The sequence below is a fragment of the Nuphar pumila genome, chromosome 7 (genome assembly GCF_984573655.1).
Source record: "Nuphar pumila chromosome 7, dmNupPumi1.hap1.1, whole genome shotgun sequence".
Classification (NCBI taxonomy): Eukaryota; Viridiplantae; Streptophyta; class Magnoliopsida; order Nymphaeales; family Nymphaeaceae; genus Nuphar; species Nuphar pumila.
Window position 1 is genome coordinate 115,282,529 of NC_143255.1, and position 21,465 is coordinate 115,303,993.

At 38.3% G+C, this 21,465-nt stretch overlaps 1 protein-coding gene across 1 annotated transcript; it reads left to right on the forward strand.

Moving 5' to 3' along the window:
* Positions 1-603: 603 nt before the first annotated feature.
* LOC149833047 (putative pectin methyltransferase QUA3) lies at positions 604-21,052 on the forward strand. Its single transcript, XM_090014865.1, has 7 exons — positions 604-1,039; positions 16,226-16,429; positions 16,551-16,761; positions 17,085-17,346; positions 17,859-18,230; positions 18,552-18,647; positions 20,577-21,052. Exons 1-7 carry the CDS (start codon positions 626-628, stop codon positions 20,797-20,799), a joined length of 1,782 nt encoding a protein of 593 aa, XP_089870991.1. The 5' UTR covers positions 604-625; the 3' UTR covers positions 20,800-21,052.
* The last annotated feature ends 413 nt before the right edge of the window (positions 21,053-21,465 follow it).

Below are 21,465 nucleotides of genomic sequence, written 5' to 3' on the forward strand. Positions count from 1 at the left end.
TTTCATTTTTACAACTCATTTTCTTTTTGTATACATTCCTTGCTAAAAGTTTGAAATTTCATGTATTGCTACTGATCGTATTTAGCAGAAGCTTCTTAAAACCTTAGAAGCTAACTTTCTAGAAAGTTCACTTTGAAAGCATGATGCTAGATGCTTCAATCTCGCTATGAAGCGTTATTCTGAAAGGTGGAAAAGTTGCTTCTCTTAGAATGAAAGTAAACTTTCTTAATATTGAAAATGTCTTTTGACACAAAAATATGCCTTCAGATGAGTAGATTAGAGTGAGACAGACAGACTTTTAAAAAAAATGGAAAAAAAAAAAGATAGAACCAAACGTGTGTGAGGGGGAATATGATCCAAGAGTGATAGATAAGGTGCCCGCTGAACTGGACAGGTGGCAATTAAAAAGATGCTGAGCTTACTCTCGAAACTCATCAGGTGCGTTAGGTATTAATTTTCCATCCAATCGGAGGAGGAGGGAAATCAGGCGCAACAAAACGACAACGATCAGGTGTCTCAGCCTCCTCTCCATCGTCGTTCCGCCGCGCCACCCGCTCCCACTCGGCCACCGACACCACATACTGGAATAGAATAACCTCCGGCGAGATCTGGAGGCGGGAAAGTGATGGGCCACGCGAACCTGCCGGCGAAGAAGCACGGGCGGCAATGGAAGCTCCTGGACATCGTCTCGGTGGCCTTCTTCGTGGCGGTGGCGGTGTTCTTCCTGCTGGTGTTCACTCGGCTCGGCGACTCGCTCGCGTCGTCCGGCCGGCAGGCTCTGGCGCTCTCGGCCACGGACCCGCGACAACGGGCGAGGCTGGTGGCGCAGGTGGAGGCTGGGCAGCCGCTCGAGGCATGCCCGGCCGACGCCGTCACCCACATGCCCTGCGAGGATCCCCGAAGGAACAGCCAGCTGAGCCGCGAGCGCAACTTCTACCGCGAGCGCCACTGCCCGCCGCCAGAGGAGACTCCGCTCTGCCTCATCCCTCCGCCCCCCGGCTACCAGATCCCCGTCCCCTGGCCCGACAGTATGTACAAGGTGATTCCTTTTCCTTTTCTTTCTTTCTTTTTCCACTTGATCGATCGTTTCTAGTGTTTTTTTTGCTTCTCGTTTGCTTGTTTGCGAGTCCTTTTTTAGTCTTTTTAATGGATGAAGGGTGTCTTATGTTCTCGTCTCCGGTTAGGGTTAGTGAAAGTTGCAGGATCAAGTTCCGTTCTTTGTTTCCTGAATTTTTGGCTTTTTGGTAGTCGAGATTTAGGGTGAGTGTTTAAGGAAACTCGAGGCATTGGGGGAATTTACTGATTGCGAAGTTCCTTTTCTTGGCATTTTATTTGGTTAAAGCATGAATCGTATTAGCGAAAGACTAATTCAGATCTTGTAGTTCTCTCTCTTTTTTTCGTTCGGAACTTGAAGTTTCTGAAATTTTTATACATAAAGGGTTTTTTGGGATGGTTTGTTTAGTAGTGCGGCAGATGCAGAAACCGAAGTGATCATAAGGTATTGATTTGGGAATTCTCTGATTTAGTGAGTCTAAGAAGTGTGGAATTGGGAGTTGAAGAGATTGATTGGAGAATTATCTGATTCAATAAGAATAAGCAGCATCAGTTGGGAATCTCCTGTTTCTGGTGTAGTAACGGGATTCTGTAGTGTTTCGTTCGGTCTATAACTGGGAGAAGTTGGTTCGATTGCAAAACTAGAACAGATTTGTTAAATTTGATATGTTTGTGTAAAAAATAGAAGGTATGGAACTTTGCAGGATTTTTAAACGGAGTTTGGTTGGTTGAAGGTTGTCAAATTGGAAACTTGCTATAAGTTTTTGTTTTTTTCCAAATCTTATTTATGCTGGTAATATATCTGTCTCGCTTTAGTCAGCGTCTTATTTGGTGTTCTCTCTTGTAATGGTTCGATTTATTTCTCTTTGGTCAAGTTAGTTGGTGCGATTTTTGCAAATGGTTATTTTAAAACAAGAATGACATACCAAATAATAAATTTAAAACTAGTCCTTGCACTCGTGTAGAATGGCAAGTCGGATCGTCTCCTCACAACAACAAACAACAACAACTACGCCTTCATCCAAAAACAATTGGGGTCGGCGATATGAACCAACAAAGAAAATCATTATGGGTCTTCCACATGAATCCTTCTCCTCCATTCATTTCTATCCAATGCCATGTCCTCGGTGAGGTTCAAAGCATTCATATCCTTTCTTATCATCTCCATCCATGTCTTCCTAGGCCTACCCCGACCTCTTTTAACTAATATATTTTCCCATTTCTCCATCTTTCTAACTGGAGCATCATTAGGCCTTCGTCGAATATGTCCAAACCACTGTAAACGATTCTCTCTCATCTTATTTTCAATGGGTGCAACGCCTACCTTCTTACGTATCTCCTCATTCTGAATCTTATCTTTTATTGTATTTCCACACATCCATCTCAGCATACGCATCTCAGCTACACTCATTTTTTGAATATGATGTCTCTTGGCAGCCCAACATTCCGTACTATATAGTAAAGCGGGCCTAATAGTCGTCCTATAAAACTTTCCCTTCAACCGCAATGGCATTCTACGATCGCACAACACTCCAGTTGCACTCTTCCATTTCATCCACCCCAGGGGCGTAGCTAGGGGGGGGGCATGACTGGGCTGTAGCCCAGTCCTGCATCCCCAAACAGTTAATTTTTTTTTTTTTTTAAAAGCCCAGTCCTAGCCCTGCCCTGATTCCATATGAAATAGATTTTTATCCATTTTTTAGCCCAGCCCTTACTGCAGCAAATAGTTTGATTTGTCCATATGAAATAGATTTTTATTAATAATTGTAGCCATTTTTTATTTTATCTCAAAAAATTTTTTTTCCGGGGGCACTGCCCCCGAACCCCCAACTATCACACAAATAAATTTTTTTTTCTACACCCTTGTTTGCCCCCCCCCTCACATGAATCCTAGCTACGCCCCTGATCCACCCAACCTTTATCCTATGATTTACATCTCCATCAATTTCTCCATACTTTTGAATGATAGATCCCAAATATTTGAAAGAATCATCCACTGGTATTTCGTGCTCACCAAGCTTCACTACACTCCCATCACTACTTCGTTGCTTACTAAATCGACATTCCATGTATTCTGTCTTACTCTTACTCAACTTAAAACCTCTTGCTTCCAATGTCTGTCTCCATAATTCTAACTTAGCATTAACCCCAGCTCTAGACTCATCAATCAAAACAATATCATCAGCAAACAACATACACCACGGTACATTTTCTTGAATTGATCTCGTAAGCTCATCCATCACTATAGCAAATAGGAAAGGGCTTAAAGCATATCCTTGATGTAACCCAACCGTTATAGGAAAATTGGTTGTCACCCCTCCACAAGTGCGGACATTGGTTACTACTCCTTAGAGAACGGGAAATAAGGCATACTATTTTACTTAAAAACCTTACTTTATTAATATTTCAAAAGAAAATAAAAGAATTACACTATCTCTTTCATTACAATGCGACAAAAGTAAACACGATTAAAATGAAAGCAAATTATAAACTAAGTTCGGGACTTTCTCTCTTTGGGCTCAATTAAAGAGGTAATGATAGATATCCTCCTCTTAAAAAAAGCAACCTCTAAGAGAAAATACATGCAAAATCAAATACACAACTATATCTATACTAACAAGACTATTATCAAAATAACAAAAAGCCCATGGGACTAACAATTAAAAACTCACACAAATTAAATCTAACTAAATTCGAGAACAACTGAAAGGAAATTAATAACCAATCAAATAATCAACGATAAATCTATCTAATTTAACAATACTCAAAAACAAAAACAATAAGATTATACTAATGGTCAACATAAAAACCTCTATTTTTCAACGCACGTACCAAACCTAACCAACACTAATGTATCGACTAAACACAAAGTAACACCAAAAAATAAGAGAAAAACGTAAACTATTCTACCCAATTTGTGAAAAAAGAAAGCTCAAATTCGGCAGAACCTGTCAACTTTGAACCAAGGATGGGCAAGGTCAAAACAGATCAAAATCTCCTCAAATTCGGCATAGACCTCACCAATACCCTTTAGTTACGTGTCCGCCTTGTTCATAGATGAAACTTTATAAAAACTCACATGAAGTGATAAGCTAAAACGCGAAATTCACTTTACCGATTTCTATTCTTAACGATAAAGCAATTAAAATTTAATTAAAACAATGCAATTCAATCTAATTAAATACTGATCAGAATGCAGACTAGACTAAAATCAATTATAAACTAAGAAATGATCACTAACTTGATGATAAAATGCTGAAAATTAATTAAAACATACAAAAAGAAACTAAACCGCACGATATAATCACCTATCGCTAACGTGAACAAGAACTCAGCTAATATTGACTAAAGTAATCCTAAAAACGATGATGATTACAAAATCTAACGCAAAACAACACGATGAAAATAAATTTTAATCTAACTAATATAGAATTAAAATTAATAACTACCGAAATTAACTATGACGCCTCAAAACCGCACGACACGCTAACGCCGATTGATGTTATTCAAGTAAATATAATTTATCTAATTCTAATTAATCTAATCTAAATAACATTTCCAAAATACGAGAAAATAATTTAATTAACAAATTTATTTAATAAATTAACAACAAACTATATGTCTAATCGAATTAAATCTATTCTATGCCTAACTACAAGCAATGGGTGAGAAGATTTACCTCAAAGGGTATCCAACGAATTTTAGGAAGAAGAGAGCGGTCCACCTTTCTTGAAAACACGTACCTACGTTTCTTTTCCTTGTTGCACATTGATATCCTCTTGTTGTACACGTCTTGAAGCCAAATCTACGGAGGGAGAGATCGATGGAGAAGAAAAGATGTTCAGTGGTTACTAGATGGGATTCTCGGCCGCTGGTCAATGAAGGTAATTGGCGTTTTCACGTCAAATCCTATTTAAAGGTCCAAAAAGGTGTACCTACAGCGATTAGACACAAAATATAGCAAGAAAAATAGAGAGAATGCGAAGAACACAAAGATTTACAAGAGAATCACAGAGAAAAACGAAAAAGAAAAAGAAAACAAGAAGAAAACCATGTGAAGAAGAAGAAGAAGAAGAAGAAGAAGAAGAAGAAGAGGAAGATGAAAATGTGAAGAAGAAGATGGGAGAAGAAAGGCATGACTTCCAAGGTTGTTGGACGAGTTTAGCATTGTTGTAGCTTTCTTTTTATATGAAAATTTTACCTTATTTTCTAAAACAGCCCTTAGTTCAAGCTATTTTCAAGAATCACCTTTAAATTATTAAAATTTACAACTTACCTCCATGAGTCATCTTTGAGGGTGATTCGGTCTTTTCTCACCTTGGATCTTCAGATCTTAGATGGGTTCAAGTATGGATCTAATCCATGGTCCATGGTGAAGTCTTTGGGTCAGATCTGGATTCAAACTTCCTTGAAAACCGTTCTCATGACCTTGAAATAGCTCTTATCTCTCTCATTTTAACTCGGTTTCAAGCGAAATTCGAACCGAAGCTTCTTTGTACCTAAAACATCACAAACATAGATACTTAAGCCATAAAACCACATATAAATGCATGAATGTATGATAAAATGTTATTCATTTCATGCATTATTAGGCACTATAAAATGCGGTGGATTTACCAACCTAGCCCACCGTTTTAATCCGCACCTGCTTGCTTACAACCTACAGACCACAAGCGTAGCAGCTATACACCAAAACTGCACCCTTAATGAAATTTCCATCTAGGATGTCTATGATGGATTACAACCTACAGAAATATTAGGATACCTCATGGACACAGTCAAACCAATGTTAGATACAGTCGAAATTGTATCATTAACTTTATTTATTTCTTTTTATGATTTGTGTGTGTGTGTACGGCAGCGTCTCCATATCCTAGTTTTGAGAATTGCTGCATCACATAGCATATCCATATTGTGTCCTGTTTCTGTGTATAATTTCTCAATAACTGGACTTTTCTACCATTTTTGGTGCAATTCTCTTAGCCATCTTCATGGGTGGTAATCTATGTCACAGGGACTCGGCAAATTGGGTGCCGCACCCGCGTCGACGCTACGCGATGCGGGTGCGGCTCCTGGTGCGGTCAACCTGACCCAGGGTCATTTATGTCCAACTTTTGGACTTTATATATATATATATATATATATATATATATATATATATATATATATTTGCCGCACCCCCGCACCCAAGTTTTTTGGAAGTGCTGCACCCCCGCACCCGCACCCATGTGACATACGTGGTAATAAATATTAGCACTATTGTGGCGAACTGTTGACCTTTAAGTGCCACTCAAGTCTCAGCCTCCAATAATTCTAGGAAACCTCAATGGAGATTCTTTATTCCTTCAATACAAACACACCCTACAACTAAAAATAGAAAAGTTATATTGTAATAATATTTGATAGTGAACTAAGCATCTAAGCCCAAAGAACACAGGGCATGATAAATTGGACTCGAATAGCACAAAAAAAAACAGAGCTCAATTTAAAACTTTTGTAGAATAAAGCCAAGAGAGCTTTGATGCAAGCATGGAGTTGGGATGACGTATTGGATATGTGTTTCAAGTTATACAGATGATTTGATTCAAAGTTGATAGACTAGGAAGTGGAATCAAAAAGCAGTAAAAGAGGAAAAAGCAAGAAGGGAGACATTTTAAAATGTCCGACGAGAAAAAGTGGTAGAATATGAGTTGAACCAAAAGCAAGATGAGAATCAAACTAAAAGTTGGAAACAAGGCAATCTTAAAGTTAAATAGTAAATAAAAGCACACAAATGCCATAACTTGGGCCGTGTTTGAATGCCTCAGTTCTGACAACCAGGGTATTCTTTAATACCCAAGATCTGAGATCAAGGATCTGTAGCCTAACGCAAGAGGATCAGGCCAGAAATTCTGAGCCTATAAGGGCAAATTAGGATCTCAGATTGCAAGCGTTTCATACCTAAGGCAAGAGCCAGAAATTGTAAGGCTAAAATTCCTGAATCTGCAAGGGAAAATCAGGATCTTAGATACAAAAATTTGATATAGAAAGTAAGACACGTTGAAAGATAAAGATGTGAGGGTGATCTGGCATCATTACTCTTTTTCCACTACAACAATCTTCGTTGAAAAAATGGCAATTACAAAACTCTCTACTGCTAGGATGAAATAGTAGTATGGGTTGCTCCGAAAAGAAAAAGGACCTTCTTCCGTAAAGCAAAGAAATGGAACCCTCACCTGATTGTTTTTCAAACTTTTCACCACAACCTTAGTTGTCATAAGCGCTAGGCAGAGCCTAGGCGGTGGGCCTCTAAAAAGGCCTAGGCAGACTAGGTGATACCCCAAATATTTTTTTTTTTAAAAACATGCAAAATATGTAAACAAACTACTAAAATTAATAAGAAACATGTATACAACATAAAATCCACTGAGGTGAGGGCACATACCAAGAGAAAGGCATTCAATGTTGTTGTAAGATTACATTGAGATTGATCAACATTTTATACGGCAGAAAGTCGAGATGAAAGAGATAGAACTATATCATGTTCGAACAGAAGATCAAGTGACAGACTTGTTTACCAAAGGGTTAACAGCACGTCAATTTTGGCTATTAAAGAGCAAGTTGTACATGCTCCAAAATCATGTACAACTTGAGGGAGGGTGTTAAAATAGAGCATGCACATGGATCTGGATCCAGATCCATACATATGTCTATTCTTTTAATTATGCAGCTGACGTTTTTCTTATTAATGGCACTTATGTAATATAAGTGTTATGGTGTAATATTTTAGTCTCCATCTTAGTAAAGGTTATTTAATGATAAGAGATTAGGGCTCGGTGGTGTGAAAAATATTAGCCGCCCCAGTCATTGTGTATCTCGCTTTTCTCTGTTTTATGTTTCCTGTGTAGGCTGAACAGATCCCTCACGAAGTTTTACATGGTATCAAAGCTCGGTTGCGGAACCCTACCAGAAGCATGTTCAGCGAGATCTGAAAAAGGAGTTTTTGACTCCAGCGAGATCTGAAGAAACAGGTTTTTACTCTTCCTCTTTCCAGTCGTTCTATCTCTTCCTCTTTCCTTCTAACTCTAGTGCTCGTTCACTCTTCTTCTTCACAGAACTCATCATCATTAACGACTGCAGCATTAACATCTGCATCTCCTTCTTCTTCATAGTACTCTTCACCATCTGCAGTTTTCCTTAACATCAACGACTGCAGCTTCCTCCTCTCTGATTCCTTTTCTTTCTGTGATTATGAAACTTTTGTTTCCATATTACTGGACGTGCATATCAGTTTTTCTTTTCATTCTTTCTTATTGTTGTCAGACGTGCATATCAGTTTTTCTTTTTCTTTCCTTCTGCACTTCAATCTCAATTTAAAAGGGGGTTTACAATCTACATGTCAATCTCAATTCTTTCACATTAGTGCTTTCTGTGCAACGTCTATAGGCAGATTATAATAGTTTACAATTTGCACATTAATTTAAAAAAAAAAAAATCCTTTTAAGGTATTGATAGCACAGGTAGTCGGTACATGTTTATTGAAGTCCTGCTGATTGATTAAGTGGTACATGTTTATTGAAGTCCTGCTGATTGATTAAGTGATCTTAAATCAGTTTGTTTCTCTTCATTCGTCTTGTTTGCTTACTCGTTGTCCCATTGATATGGATTACTCCTCGTCATCCTCGTCATCCGGTCCCTCTGCAAATTTCTTGAATCAGCTCGTTACGAAAAAACTTACTCATTCTAATTTCTTGACCTGGAAGAGACAAATACTTCCGTTTATACGGAGTCAAGATCTCGATGAACATCTGGATGGTTTTGTTCCTGTACCACCACGTCTTATTTTACAGGAAACCAAGGATGAGCAGGGTGACACAATTACTAAATCTATTAAGAATCTAGAGTATACAGTTTGGAGGAAACAGGGTCAGTCTTTGGTTGCTTATATTACGTCAACACTCTCCCAAGAAGTGTTGGCTACTATTTCAGATGATTGCACTGCGGCAGATTTATGGATTAAGTTGTCTCAGACATACTCTCAAATATCATAAGCCCGAGTTATATACTTAAAAAATGAGTTTCAAAGTTTGAAGAAAGGCTCCATGACAGTTATGGAATACATAGGCCGCTTGAAGAGTATTACTAACCAATTGGCGGTTATTGGAAGTGTTATTTCAGATAAAGATAAAGTTCAACAACTTCTCAATGGATTGGGCCCTTATTTTGACATGTTTACCACAACTTTGTCCTGCCTTCCCCACTTGCCCACCTTTGACGACCTTCAAGCGAAACTTCTCCAGCATGAAATGGTTATGAAACAAAGGGCAGAAGGAAATGAATCAGCTCGTTCTCATTCAGTCTTGACCATGGACACTTCTGTAGGTTTTGGACGAGGAAATGGAGGGCATTAAGGAGGCCGAGGACGTTTTGGGCAGGGAGGACGTGGTATCTTACCTACACCTAATTTTTTAGGTGTTTTTAATGCAGGAAATCAGAGGAGAGCCCACTTGCTTCTTATGTAACAAAAGAGGACACGTGAAAGGTGATTGTTGGTTTAATCTGCAGAACAAGGGAAAAATAAACAAAATTGAGAATAAGTCAGCTACTACTGTGGACACGAAAGCGCCATCTAAAGATGTGCAATAACTTTTGCTATCAGCATTATCACAGATAACGATCAAGCAAAATGAACAAGGAGAATGGTACGTTGATTCCGGTGCTGCCACACATGTCACGGGTAATGCGGGTAAGTTATCTCACTTATTGCCTTATCTAGAAAAAGGTAGTATAGTTACGGGAGATGGAACTTATCACTCCATTAGCTATACCGGCAGTGCACATATTCCTATGTCAAAGTCCACACTTCACTTGTCCAATGTTCTTCTTGCTCCTAATATTAAAAAGAACATTGTCTCTGTAGCTAAACTTGTTGACGATATGAATTCTTCAGTCGAATTTACTCCCTCTTCTGTTTATGTTAAGGATCTACGAACGAAGGAGACGTTCGCTAAGGGAGAGCGACGAGGAAACATGTATGTCTTCAAGGAGATTCCCTCAGTTTCAGTTCTCCAGTTGAAGTTGTCCAAGCATTCTTCATTGTCTTTGTCTTCAGAGCCTTTGTCGTTTATTCCATTGGAAGTTTTTAATTCATGTCATTGTAATAAGCCAGATATCTGGCACAGTCGCTTGGGACATTGTAGTCAAGGTTTCGTTGAAAGTCTTGTCTCTGATGGTCTTCTTCCAGAGTCTAGTTTATGTTCCTTTTTAGAGAATAAAAAATGTTCATCTTGTGAATTATGCAAAAGTCATGTTCTTTCTTTTTATATTATTAATAAAAGAACTTCAAAGCCATTTGAAATTGTTTGTTCCGATGTTTGGGGACCCACACCTATTCTTTCTCTCTCTGGCAGTCATTATTATGTTATTTTTATTGATTCTTATTCCCGCTATACTTGGATATATTTCTTGAAACACAAGCATGAAGTTTTTCAAATATTTCGAGAATTTCATTCGATGGTCAAAACAAAATTTTTCTGTGATATTGTGTACTTACAATGTGATGGTGGAGGTGAGTATTCATCGAACAAGTTTATTGCCTTTCTTCGGGATAAGAGAATAAGTCAACAGGTTTCTTGCCCCATAGCCCTCAACAAAATGGGGTTGCGGAGAGGAAACACAGGCATATTGTCGAGAGTGCGATGAGCATGTTACATGGCAGCAATGTGCCCATTAGTCTTTGGACAAAAGTTTTTCACACATCTGTTCATGTCATAAATCGTCTTCCTATGGTTCTTCTGGATCGGAAATCTCCTTATTACGTTTTATTTGGGCAACATCCCTCTTATTATGAGCTGCGTGTTTTTTGTTGTACATGTTATGTGCATATTGATTCATCTCTGCGAAATAAGTTTCAGGATAAGGCCGCTAAATGCAAATTTGTTGGGTACGCGGATGAATACAAAGGCTATTGATGCTATGACCCTACTACAAAACGTATTAGGACTTCTAAGAATATTGTTTTCGATGAGCAACATTTTCAGATCAATAACTCTGAAGCCTTGACATCTCGAGAAGTAGAGGTATATGATCCATGGATGAGTGCAAATCTTTTTGCCAATACAAAAGAGACATGTCAAGCAACTTGTCCTTCCTTCGACTTGAGTAGGGAGTTGGATGACTCACAGATGTATGTTGAGCTATCTTCAGTTGAACCACCACCAGTTGAACCACTTTCAGTTGCACGCTTCTCTGGACAGATATACACTAGAAGGAACATGAATACAAGACCGAAGGATGTAGAAATCATCCCTAATGCTCTGACTCAAAGGCCTTTACACATCAGGCATCCTATTCAGCGATGGGTGAGTTATGGGACCTTTTCTCTTGATTTTAAGTTATTTCTATCTCAGCTCACAAAGCAGAATGAACCCACTTGTCTTAGTCAAGCTCTTCAATCTCGTCATTGGATTGACGCTATGAATGAAGAAATGGAAGCTCTTCATGAATGCCAAACTTGGGAAATAGTGCCTCGACCGGAAAGAAAGAATGTAGTTGGCTTAAATTGGGTTTATAAAATAAAATATAAGCTCGAAGGAAGTATTGACAGATATAAAGTGCGGTTTGTTGCTCGGGGATTTACACAACAATATGGTGAAGATTATGACGAAACCTTTAGTCCTGTAGTCAAAATGGGCACAATTCGTGTCATCATATCCCTAGCAGTCGACCGAGGATTGAAGCTTAGCCAAATGGATGTTAAAAATGCATTCTTGCATGGAAATTCAAAGGAGGAAGTATATATGGAGCAACCTCCTGGGTATGCTGAGAAAGATCCTACTGCCTGGGTGTGCAAGCTAAGAAAATCTCTGTATGGGTTGAAACAGGCGTCTCGTTCTTGGTTTGAAAGTTTCTCCATGCAAATTCAAGGATATGGTTTTAGAAGATGCTCTCTAGACCACTCGCTCTTTATTTACCAGAAGACGGACATCGTTACACTTCTTATATATGTTGATGACATTGTAATCACTGGGAGTTCAGTTAATCATGTGCAAGATGTGAAGCGTTTTTTGATGAAAACTTTCAAGATGAAAGATTTAGGGGAGTTGAGGTACTTTCTTGGTGTGGAGGTTGACAGACAAAAGGACACATTGATACTCATGCAACAGAAATACACTCTTGATCTCCTGGAAAGAGTCGGGATGACGAATTGCAAACCAGTCAACACTCTGAGTGTATTACATCAAAGGTTGAGTTCTAAAGATGGTCATCTTTGTGTCAACCCTACAACGTATAGAAGCCTTGTAGGGATGCTACAATATTTGACCTTTACCAGACCTGATATCGTTTATGCTGTCAATCAGGTATCCCAATTTATGCATGCTCCAACGGAAGGTCATATGGAAGTTGTGAAGTACATTCTACGCTATTTAAAATGAACTATAGGCGACATACTTGTTTACCGCAAGAACGATAACCTACATAAAGGACATGAACTCATCACTTGTATAGACGCAGATTGGGCAGGGGATCCAGATGAGAGACGATCTGTCTCTGGATATTGTGTATATATTGGACACAATTTAGTGTCTTGGAGCAGTAGAAAACAAAAGGCAGTGGCACGATCAAGTACAGAGGCTGAATACAGGTCGATGGTTGCAGGCACGACAGAAGTTACATGGATTAGACATTTATTGAGTGATCTTGGAGAGACAATTATTCGATCATCTCTTCTACGCGACAATCAAAGCGCAATAAACATTGCGTGTAATCCTATTCAACATAGCAGAACGAAGCACATTGAGATTGATCAACATTTTATACGGCAGAAAGTCGAGATGAAAGAGATAAAACTACATCATGTTCAAACAGAAGATCAAGTGACAGACTTGTTTACCAAAGGGTTAACAACACGTCAATTTTGGCTATTGAAGAGCAAGTTGTACATGCTCCAAAATCATGTACAACTTGAGGGAGGGTGTTAAAATAGAGCATGTACATGGATCTGGATCTGGATCCAGATTCATACATATGTCTATTCTTTTAATTATGCAGCTGACATTTTTCTCATTAATGGCACTTATGTAATATAAGTGTTATGGTGTAATATTTTAGTCTCCATCTTTGTAAAGGCTATTTAATGATAAGAGATTAGGGCTCGGTGGTGTGAAAAATATTAGCCGCCCCAGCCATTGTGTATCTCCCTCTCTCTCTCCCTTTTCTCTGCTTTTTATTTCCTGTGTAGGCTGAACAGATCCCTCACGAAGTTTTACAAGATTGACCCCCTCACCCCCAGCCTTCAAGGACATTAACAGCACCTGTAAAATGCAATGGAAAAATTAACAGGTGCTCATATGACACTCCTAGACACTAGTAAGACATTAATCAAATTAACATGCAAGTACATCATTTCCTTCAGCAAATTTCTTGATCACTTTCTCTCGTTGTTGCTTACTTAAAGTGCCATCCAGACGAACAAATGGAAAATTTCTCCTAAAAAATAGCAAAAACCAAATTAAATAATAAAAAGTAAAAAAAAACTGCAGAACAATAAAAGCAAATGACTAGACTGGACAAGCAACCTAAAAATCCAGACATAAATAAACAAATGACGTAGAAACGTGCAAAAAATGAAAATGATCGAGAAAAAAAAAAGAGATGATTAGGTAGTTAGTAACAAAATTGTCAATATTGCTTCCTTACTTTTCCTTCCAAAGGCCCAGATTTGAATAACTAAAAGCAAGTAAATAGGACGAACCAGAAGGTGAACATTGCTAGCTATTGGTTGCCTAGAAATGAAACTGAAGAAAAGATGTGAGATGCTGCTAAGTCTCTGCTGAGTTCTATATGCATAAATGCATGTGAAACCCAAAAGAAATTGAATCAACACTTGCATGTATGCTGCAACTTAGGAATGCAAAATCACAGGCTGGCCCAAAGCTGCAGTGCCAACCCAGCTTTAATCAACTAACTAAAACATGAGAGAGAGAGAGAGAGACTGAGAGCCCCCGCGCGTGAGAGAGAGAGATTAGTCAACGACATGAGAAAAAAAAAGAAGTCAACCCAGCTTCAATCAACTCTCCATGTATTTATAGTAGTTGACATTAGTCAACCACATGAGAAAAAAAAATACCGACCTAGGCTTTCACCTAGACAGAAATATAGGGCCCCACTGCCCAAACCGTATCTTCCAGGCGGTGGGGCTGTGCCTAGGCCGCCTAGGCGGCGCCTCAACTAAGACCAGAACAAGTGAGTAACAAAAAATTGTTAAATTATGAATATCTTCACGTTCACCTGTACAGGAAAGAAGAAACGAAAATTGGGAGAAGAGGCTGCAGAGAAAACACGTTAAGAAGAGCTCAGCGCAAACTCATTGTATTATGTTTTGAGTATATAACAATTACATAATTTTAGGGTACAAAAATACCCTTTTACAACAAGCATATTTACAATACTTCCAACGTTTGGATCTTGATCCGATCCAATACAGTAGTCTGGTCTGGTCCTGCACAGACCCGACTTGGGTCCAAGATCCAATAATGACTTCTTTTCACAAATCACGTCTTTTAAGGTGGTGGTATGAGGCAAGATGCCTTTTCACACAAACTTCTTGATGCATAATCCTTTCTCAGTACGAGTCATTCTTTTGTAGTTTTGTAATCCATTGTATATTTGTATTAAAAGAAGGTGGATCCACCAACACTTGTCTCTGGTTGGTTAAATTTCTGGTGAGTTGCGGGAGGATCTGGGATCTTCTGACCTCAAACCACGTCTTTGCAGCATTCAAATACACCCTCAATGTACACATTTAAGGTGTTAACTAAACCCTCAATGTACACATTTAAGGTGTTAACTAGTGAATGACATAGAATTACTAGTCCTAACAAGATGAAAATAATAAAATAACAGAAATCTCATACTTGTGATTCATGCTTCGAGGCAAGATTTCCAACTGTAGAAAACATGAGTGCCTTAATCTTATTTTCTGGAATCATGATTTATATTGTTTTCTATGACACCTCACAATCAAGGAGTTTCATTTTTTCAAAGTGTGCTTCCATGGAAGCAATGCTTCCCACTCATGTGTGTTGCTTTTTGTAGCTCTTGAGAGACATTTGATTTACATGTAGAGGATATCAGTCCAGTTGCTGAGCACATAAAACACAGAACCATCTCTATACAACAAAAAAGGATAATTCCTATTTGGTTAGCACACGACTGGTTATGTACTATGTCATGTGGACGCTTTCCTGTCTCTCAACATCTTAGTATGACAAGGTCTTTGTTGTAGTCCAGCACCTGTGTTCTGTACCTTAATATGTCCATGAGAAGTTGTGACTGTACATTACCCAACGCCTTTGACATTGCAAGTATAAATCTACATTTTTAATTCATATGCGCAGCAAACATAGCAAAGTATTGAAAAAACTGAAATTTTGCAGAGTAACGTTCATTGCATTATTTTCCACCTTCTGAATGTAAGGATTGATTTGATAGGGATGTATCCTGATTTCTAATACTAATGCTTCTCCTCTGTAATTTTTTCTGATAAACTCTTTGTAACATAACTAAGCCAATATCATGCCCGTACAAGCTTGCAGCTACTACATTTAGGGTCGATCTTTTATATTTTAAATATTTGAAACTGCAGCATGAGTAAATACTTTCTACATTAATTGTCCGTGCCTGTTCCACGTGAAAGACATCCTATAACACAACAATCCTAAAATTTACTGTAGCCAATTGCTTCCCTTCTGCTTCTCAGAATACCATTCATTGCAGTATTTTCCATCTTCTAATGGTAAGGATTGATTTGATAGGGATGTATCCTGATTTCTAATACTAATGCTTCTCCTTTGTAATTTTTTCTGATAAACTCTTTGTAACATAACTAAGCCAATATCATGCCCGTACAAGCTTGCAGCTACTACATTTAGAGTCGATCTTTTATATTTTAAATATTTGAAACTGCAGCATGAATGAATACTTTCTACATTAATTGTCTGTGCCTGTACCACGTGAAAGACATGCTATAACACAACAATCCTGAAATTTACTGTAGCCAATTGCTTCTCAGAATACATTTGCTGAATTTTCTTGTTGATCCATCATTATCATCTTTGTGATTCTTATCACAGAGTATTCTGTAACCATGCTCATATTCAAGCGTTTTTCTTGCATTTATATCCATTTCCAGATATGGCACAACAACATGCCTTACAATAAAATTGCTGAGAGAAAGGGTCATCAAGGCTGGATGAAAGAAGATGGTCCATATTTTGTTTTCCCTGGTGGAGGCACAATGTTCCCAGATGGAGCTGTGTCATATATTGAAAAACTTGCCCAATACATACCTATTGGTAAACGCACATTAAGGACAGCTCTGGATATGGGGTGCGGGGTATGTACTTACCAAGCAAATCCTTTGTTACACCTTTTTGTAGTTTTTCTTTTTAGGTAATGTGTTAGTCTAATATTTATGGTTTGTTGGGAACAATGTAACCTGATTTCTGATGATCCAGGTTGCTAGTTTTGGAGGATTCTTGCTTAATCAAGAAATATTAACACTTTCTTTTGCTCCAAGAGATTCCCACAAGTCTCAGATACAGTTTGCATTAGAGAGGGGAATACCAGCATTTGTTGCAATGCTTGGTACTCGTCGGCTACTCTTCCCTGCTCATTCGTTTGACCTTGTACACTGTTCCCGATGCCTAATCCCCTTTTCTGCATACAGTAATCTCTCTCTCTCTCTCTCTCTCTCTCTCTCTCTCTCTCTCTCTCTCTCTCTCTCTCTCTCTCTCTCTCTCTCTCGTGTGCACGTGCAGCTATGTCACATGGATACGGATGTGGTAAGGGGAACCAGGACACGGGGGCACAGTTGTACACACACACTGATTTGACTGTGTTCCTAAAGTGTCTTGGTGCACCTGAGTGTCGTGTCATAGGATACACATGCTTAGTGAAGTGTCCTTGTGACATAGGTTTGCAAATGTGATGGTCTTTGTAATTAATATTGAAGTTCAATGTATCTTATATGAATAGAAGTCTGATTGTAGATGGGACATACTTTGTTGAGGTGGATCGCCTACTTCGACCTGGAGGATATTTGGTCATTTCTGGTCCTCCTGTACAGTGGGCTAAACAAGATAAGGAGTGGTCTGACCTTCAAGCTGTGGCACATGCATTGTGTTACGAGTTGACTGTTGTAGAGGGGAACACTGCAATCTGGAAAAAGCCTGTAGGAGATTCATGTCTGCCTAACCAAAATGAGTTTGGACTTGATTTATGCAGTGAATCCAATGACCCAAATTATGCATGGTAAGTGTTATGATGAAACCAGAGTTACCGAAAGCTTCTTAGGTAGGTGGGAAGCTCACTTCCCGGAAACTCGCTTTGGAAGCGCGATACTCCTCGCTTCCGAAACTTCATGGGGATCTCGATTCTTCCACACTTCTTCTATGCTTCCTATATGCTTTTCTCATGTTTTTTTTCATGTTTTTCATGTATTTTCTCTCACTTCCCATGTACTTTCTCTAAATTGGTAACCATCATTGTTAGATTTTAACAAAAAATTAACTCTTTTAGTGAAAAATCATGAAATATAAGAATGATCAATTTTATTTGTTATTTTTTATTCATATTTCGCTTTCAAATTGATACTTCGCTTCCCGCTTCCTATAAATTTTAAAATACCTCGCTTCTCTCTTTCGCTTCCCCTATTGTTTCCCGCTTTGGCTTCCTAGTTTGGCAACCTTGGATGAAACCACGCTTCCACTTTCTTTTTTATGATGTGAGTCCATTGAGAATAGATTACCCTTTTGTTTATGCAGGTATGTGGAACTGGAAAACTGTGTCAGCAGACTGCCGACCGTGAAAGGAGACAATGCAGTTGGATCCCTTCCAGATTGGCCACATAGATTAAATAAACCCTCTCCTCGTGCTGCTCTTATGAAGAGTGGAGCTGGTGTGTTTGAAGCTGACACAAAACGCTGGATCAGACGGGTGTCATACTATAAGACTCTAGACTTAAAGCTTGGAACTTCAAAGATACGGAATGTTATGGACATGAATGCCTTTTTTGGGGGCTTTGCAGCAGCAATTATCTCAGATCCTGTTTGGGTCATGAATGTTGTTCCTGCCCGCAAGCCATCAACTCTGGGTGTGATCTATGACAGAGGTCTTATTGGTGTCTATCATGATTGGTGAGTTCCCTTTAAACACTCATTTCATCCAATTGTGAGGTTAATGTTCTTGTGCATGCCTGTCTGTTGGATGCTTCACTTGTTTCCACATTAGTTACTGTTTGAAATTCCACGTCTTTCCGTAGAAATTGAAAAGTTTAGAGCTGGCTGTAAGTTACATTCTTTTGCTGAGCAATGTTGCTCAGCGTTATCTAGCCTTTGTCTGTATTTGCTGTTGGCAAATTTGTGGTCTTATTTGTCTTTGCAATGGGCACTTGCATCTACTGTTTCCGTGAGCTGTGTTTGTGATAAATGACAAATGCTTGTTTTTTGTGACAATAGGTGTGAGCCTTTTTCTACTTACCCACGAACCTATGATCTTATTCATGTGGCGGGGATTGATTCTTTGATAGGAGACTCTAGTATAGGGAATTACAGGTATCCTTCTGGTTTATATTTCTTTTTTTGTTACTACAATGTGAATTTGATGAAGTATTCCTTTATCATATTTTTATGGTTGTCTGTTCTAGTGTTGCATGCATTTTGGAGAAAGAAATGTCATAATGGTTAATGCATAAGAAACAGATGTTACTAAAACTTACTATGGCTTCCATCCTGTGCAAGGCTATATGTTTAGGTTGGATAAGTTAGAAACATAGTATCATTCTCGTGATAATATCAACAATGATAACAATGATTTTACTTGGTTGATTTTCTTCTTTTTTTGAAATGTCTGATAATATTGTGGTAATTTTATCCTAGTGATAAATAATAATTTCAATTTTCTGTGATATATTTTTTTTTCATTTTTAAAACTGTCTTCATAAATGTGATAAATTGAAAATATCTCTATTTCTGGTCTATGTAATTAAAGCATGCTTAGGTCCCTCGATAACCTACAGTACTTAGGTTCTAGGCAAGCACCTAGGTGGGATAATTAAAAAGAAAATGTTAAATCTTGTATGTTAAAAATGTACAATCATTGTTTACTATTTTTTCCAATTTTTAGGACTTTCTGTCATACTTTAATTGCTTATAAAAAAATTAAATTAATGTCTTTATTTGGGTCTTTAGTTGATGCAAAGGTTCTAGGGGTCTTGGCAGGTACGGATAGACACTGCACAGAGCTTCTTGGCTCCATTGTCTTTTGGTGAATTTAGGTAGAATGATTACTCAAGTCAAGGGGATCCAAAGGAAAAAAGACTGACCGAAAACTTAAAAGGAACTTCGCCTAAAACATTTCTAGTGAATATGGAGACAACATAAGTTATAGAGTTAGAAAGGCCAGTTAAAAGGCATTGGATTAACAATTCTCTGTTTGTCTACATTTCCTTTTGCAACCACATATCTTTAGCATATGGCAGGCACTGTTTGAGTATCTTCCTGTTCCAGATCCTGTGATTTGTGGCAAACTGAATTTTGCCGGAGTACAGTTTTTGACTGATTGTTAATCCTAAGTCTGGCAATTATAGCCACAGGACCCTTTCTAACCTGTTGAAGTAGTTATTGTTGGATCATAAAATTAAAATTGTAATGCATGTTGATGTTGGCTTTGCTCTTCAATTCTTTCAATTTGTACCATAAGCTCTACTTGGAAATGTCCTGTTGTCTCATTTTTTGGCATTTCTCTTTAATTCATGCATTTTGAATCGTAGGATCTACTTGGAAATGTCCTATTGTCTCACGGGCCATTTGAGACTTGGAGAACAATGAGATCAAAATAATTCTGGAAAATCTGTGAACATCTCTTTGTAGCTATTTTTTCACTAGAGCAACGATGGCCAAGGCTATCTGCAACCTGCATCACCCTTCTCAGTGCCCTAAACCATTACTGATGCCTTCTTTGACAACCCTATGGATACCCAAAATCATCAACCTCTTTCTCAAACTGAGCCTTAATCTCTATCCCATTTTGGTTTATGGTTTCCACATTATACACCTTTGACATGTTGGTTACTATCTTTTACCATTAAATACGCTGCACACATTTAGAGAGTGGACCTATAAACACAACCTATGGTTTGCCAGATCATATCCACTAATGATACCATACAATATCTTCAAATTTTCCCCCATAGGAACAATGTCTATCAAGTTTTCTCATATTCTTTTGAATGAACTGAGATCACTTTGCAGGTTTAAGCTGCATTACCCTGTGTTGTTCATGGAGAACTAGCTGAAATTTCTTGGGAAACTGGATGTTTGTATATAGTTGTCAATCCGATCTCATTTTGTGTAGGATTCAGCTCTTTGCTAAATATCCAAAGATTTTATATGAGAACTCGCTCCAATTCCCACCTCTTATGTTGGTTACATTGAAATATATTCAAGTTAATTGTGGAATTGGTTTATGTAATTCTGTTGTAGATGCAATCTAGTGGATCTCATGGTGGAGATGGATAGAATGCTTCGTCCAGAAGGAACTGTTATCGTGCGTGATTCACCAGATGTAATCGAGAGGGTAGCTCAAATATCTCGTGGTATTAGGTGGACTTCAAGCATATATGAAACTGAAGCAGAATCTACTGGAAAAGAGAAGCTTCTAGTGGCAACCAAAACTTTGTGGAAGCTGCCAGCAGCATCCCTCTAATTTCCTCCGCATGCCACCCCAACCACTTGGACCTGATATTCTTTTATTTTTCCTTCTTCCCTTTAGATTTTATCATGCAATGTTTGCGACGGTTTGCCAAATGTAGTGGCAACTAGTTCTCTTTAGGTGTCCATGTATCACAAGGCTTAATTTTCTGTAGAAGCCTTACATGGAGGGAGAATTTATGACAAAACAGTTAAACTGGAGAGAACGAGTGATTTGTAGCCATTGGTGGAATGTTTTGATTTTCTTTTTTATGGAATCAAAATTTTGATACTTCCATTTCTATCACATTTAATACAGTAGTTTATGTGATTAGAGATTTAGCCCGTAAGAGAACTTTGGTGTTTTTCTAGGTATTAATATGCAGTCGTGCGTGATTCACCAATATCAAAAGTTTCCAGTCTCTCAAGTCTTTGCAAGCTGGAGCTTATCCTGTGATGTTTTGATCACCATTCATTTTGTAGAGGGTTCATTCATTTTCAGCAGAGCAGGTTGGTATTTGCCCATTATTGTAGTTATGTGAAGCTCCCAAGAACCTCAAGAAAGAATTTCCGAAGAAGTTTACCTTGAAAAGGTGTGAAACTGTGCACTTTCCACAGGTGAAGTGTATTTTCAGGGGATCAGAAGGTGTTTTCCTCAATATGGAAATTGGTCGAAATGTAA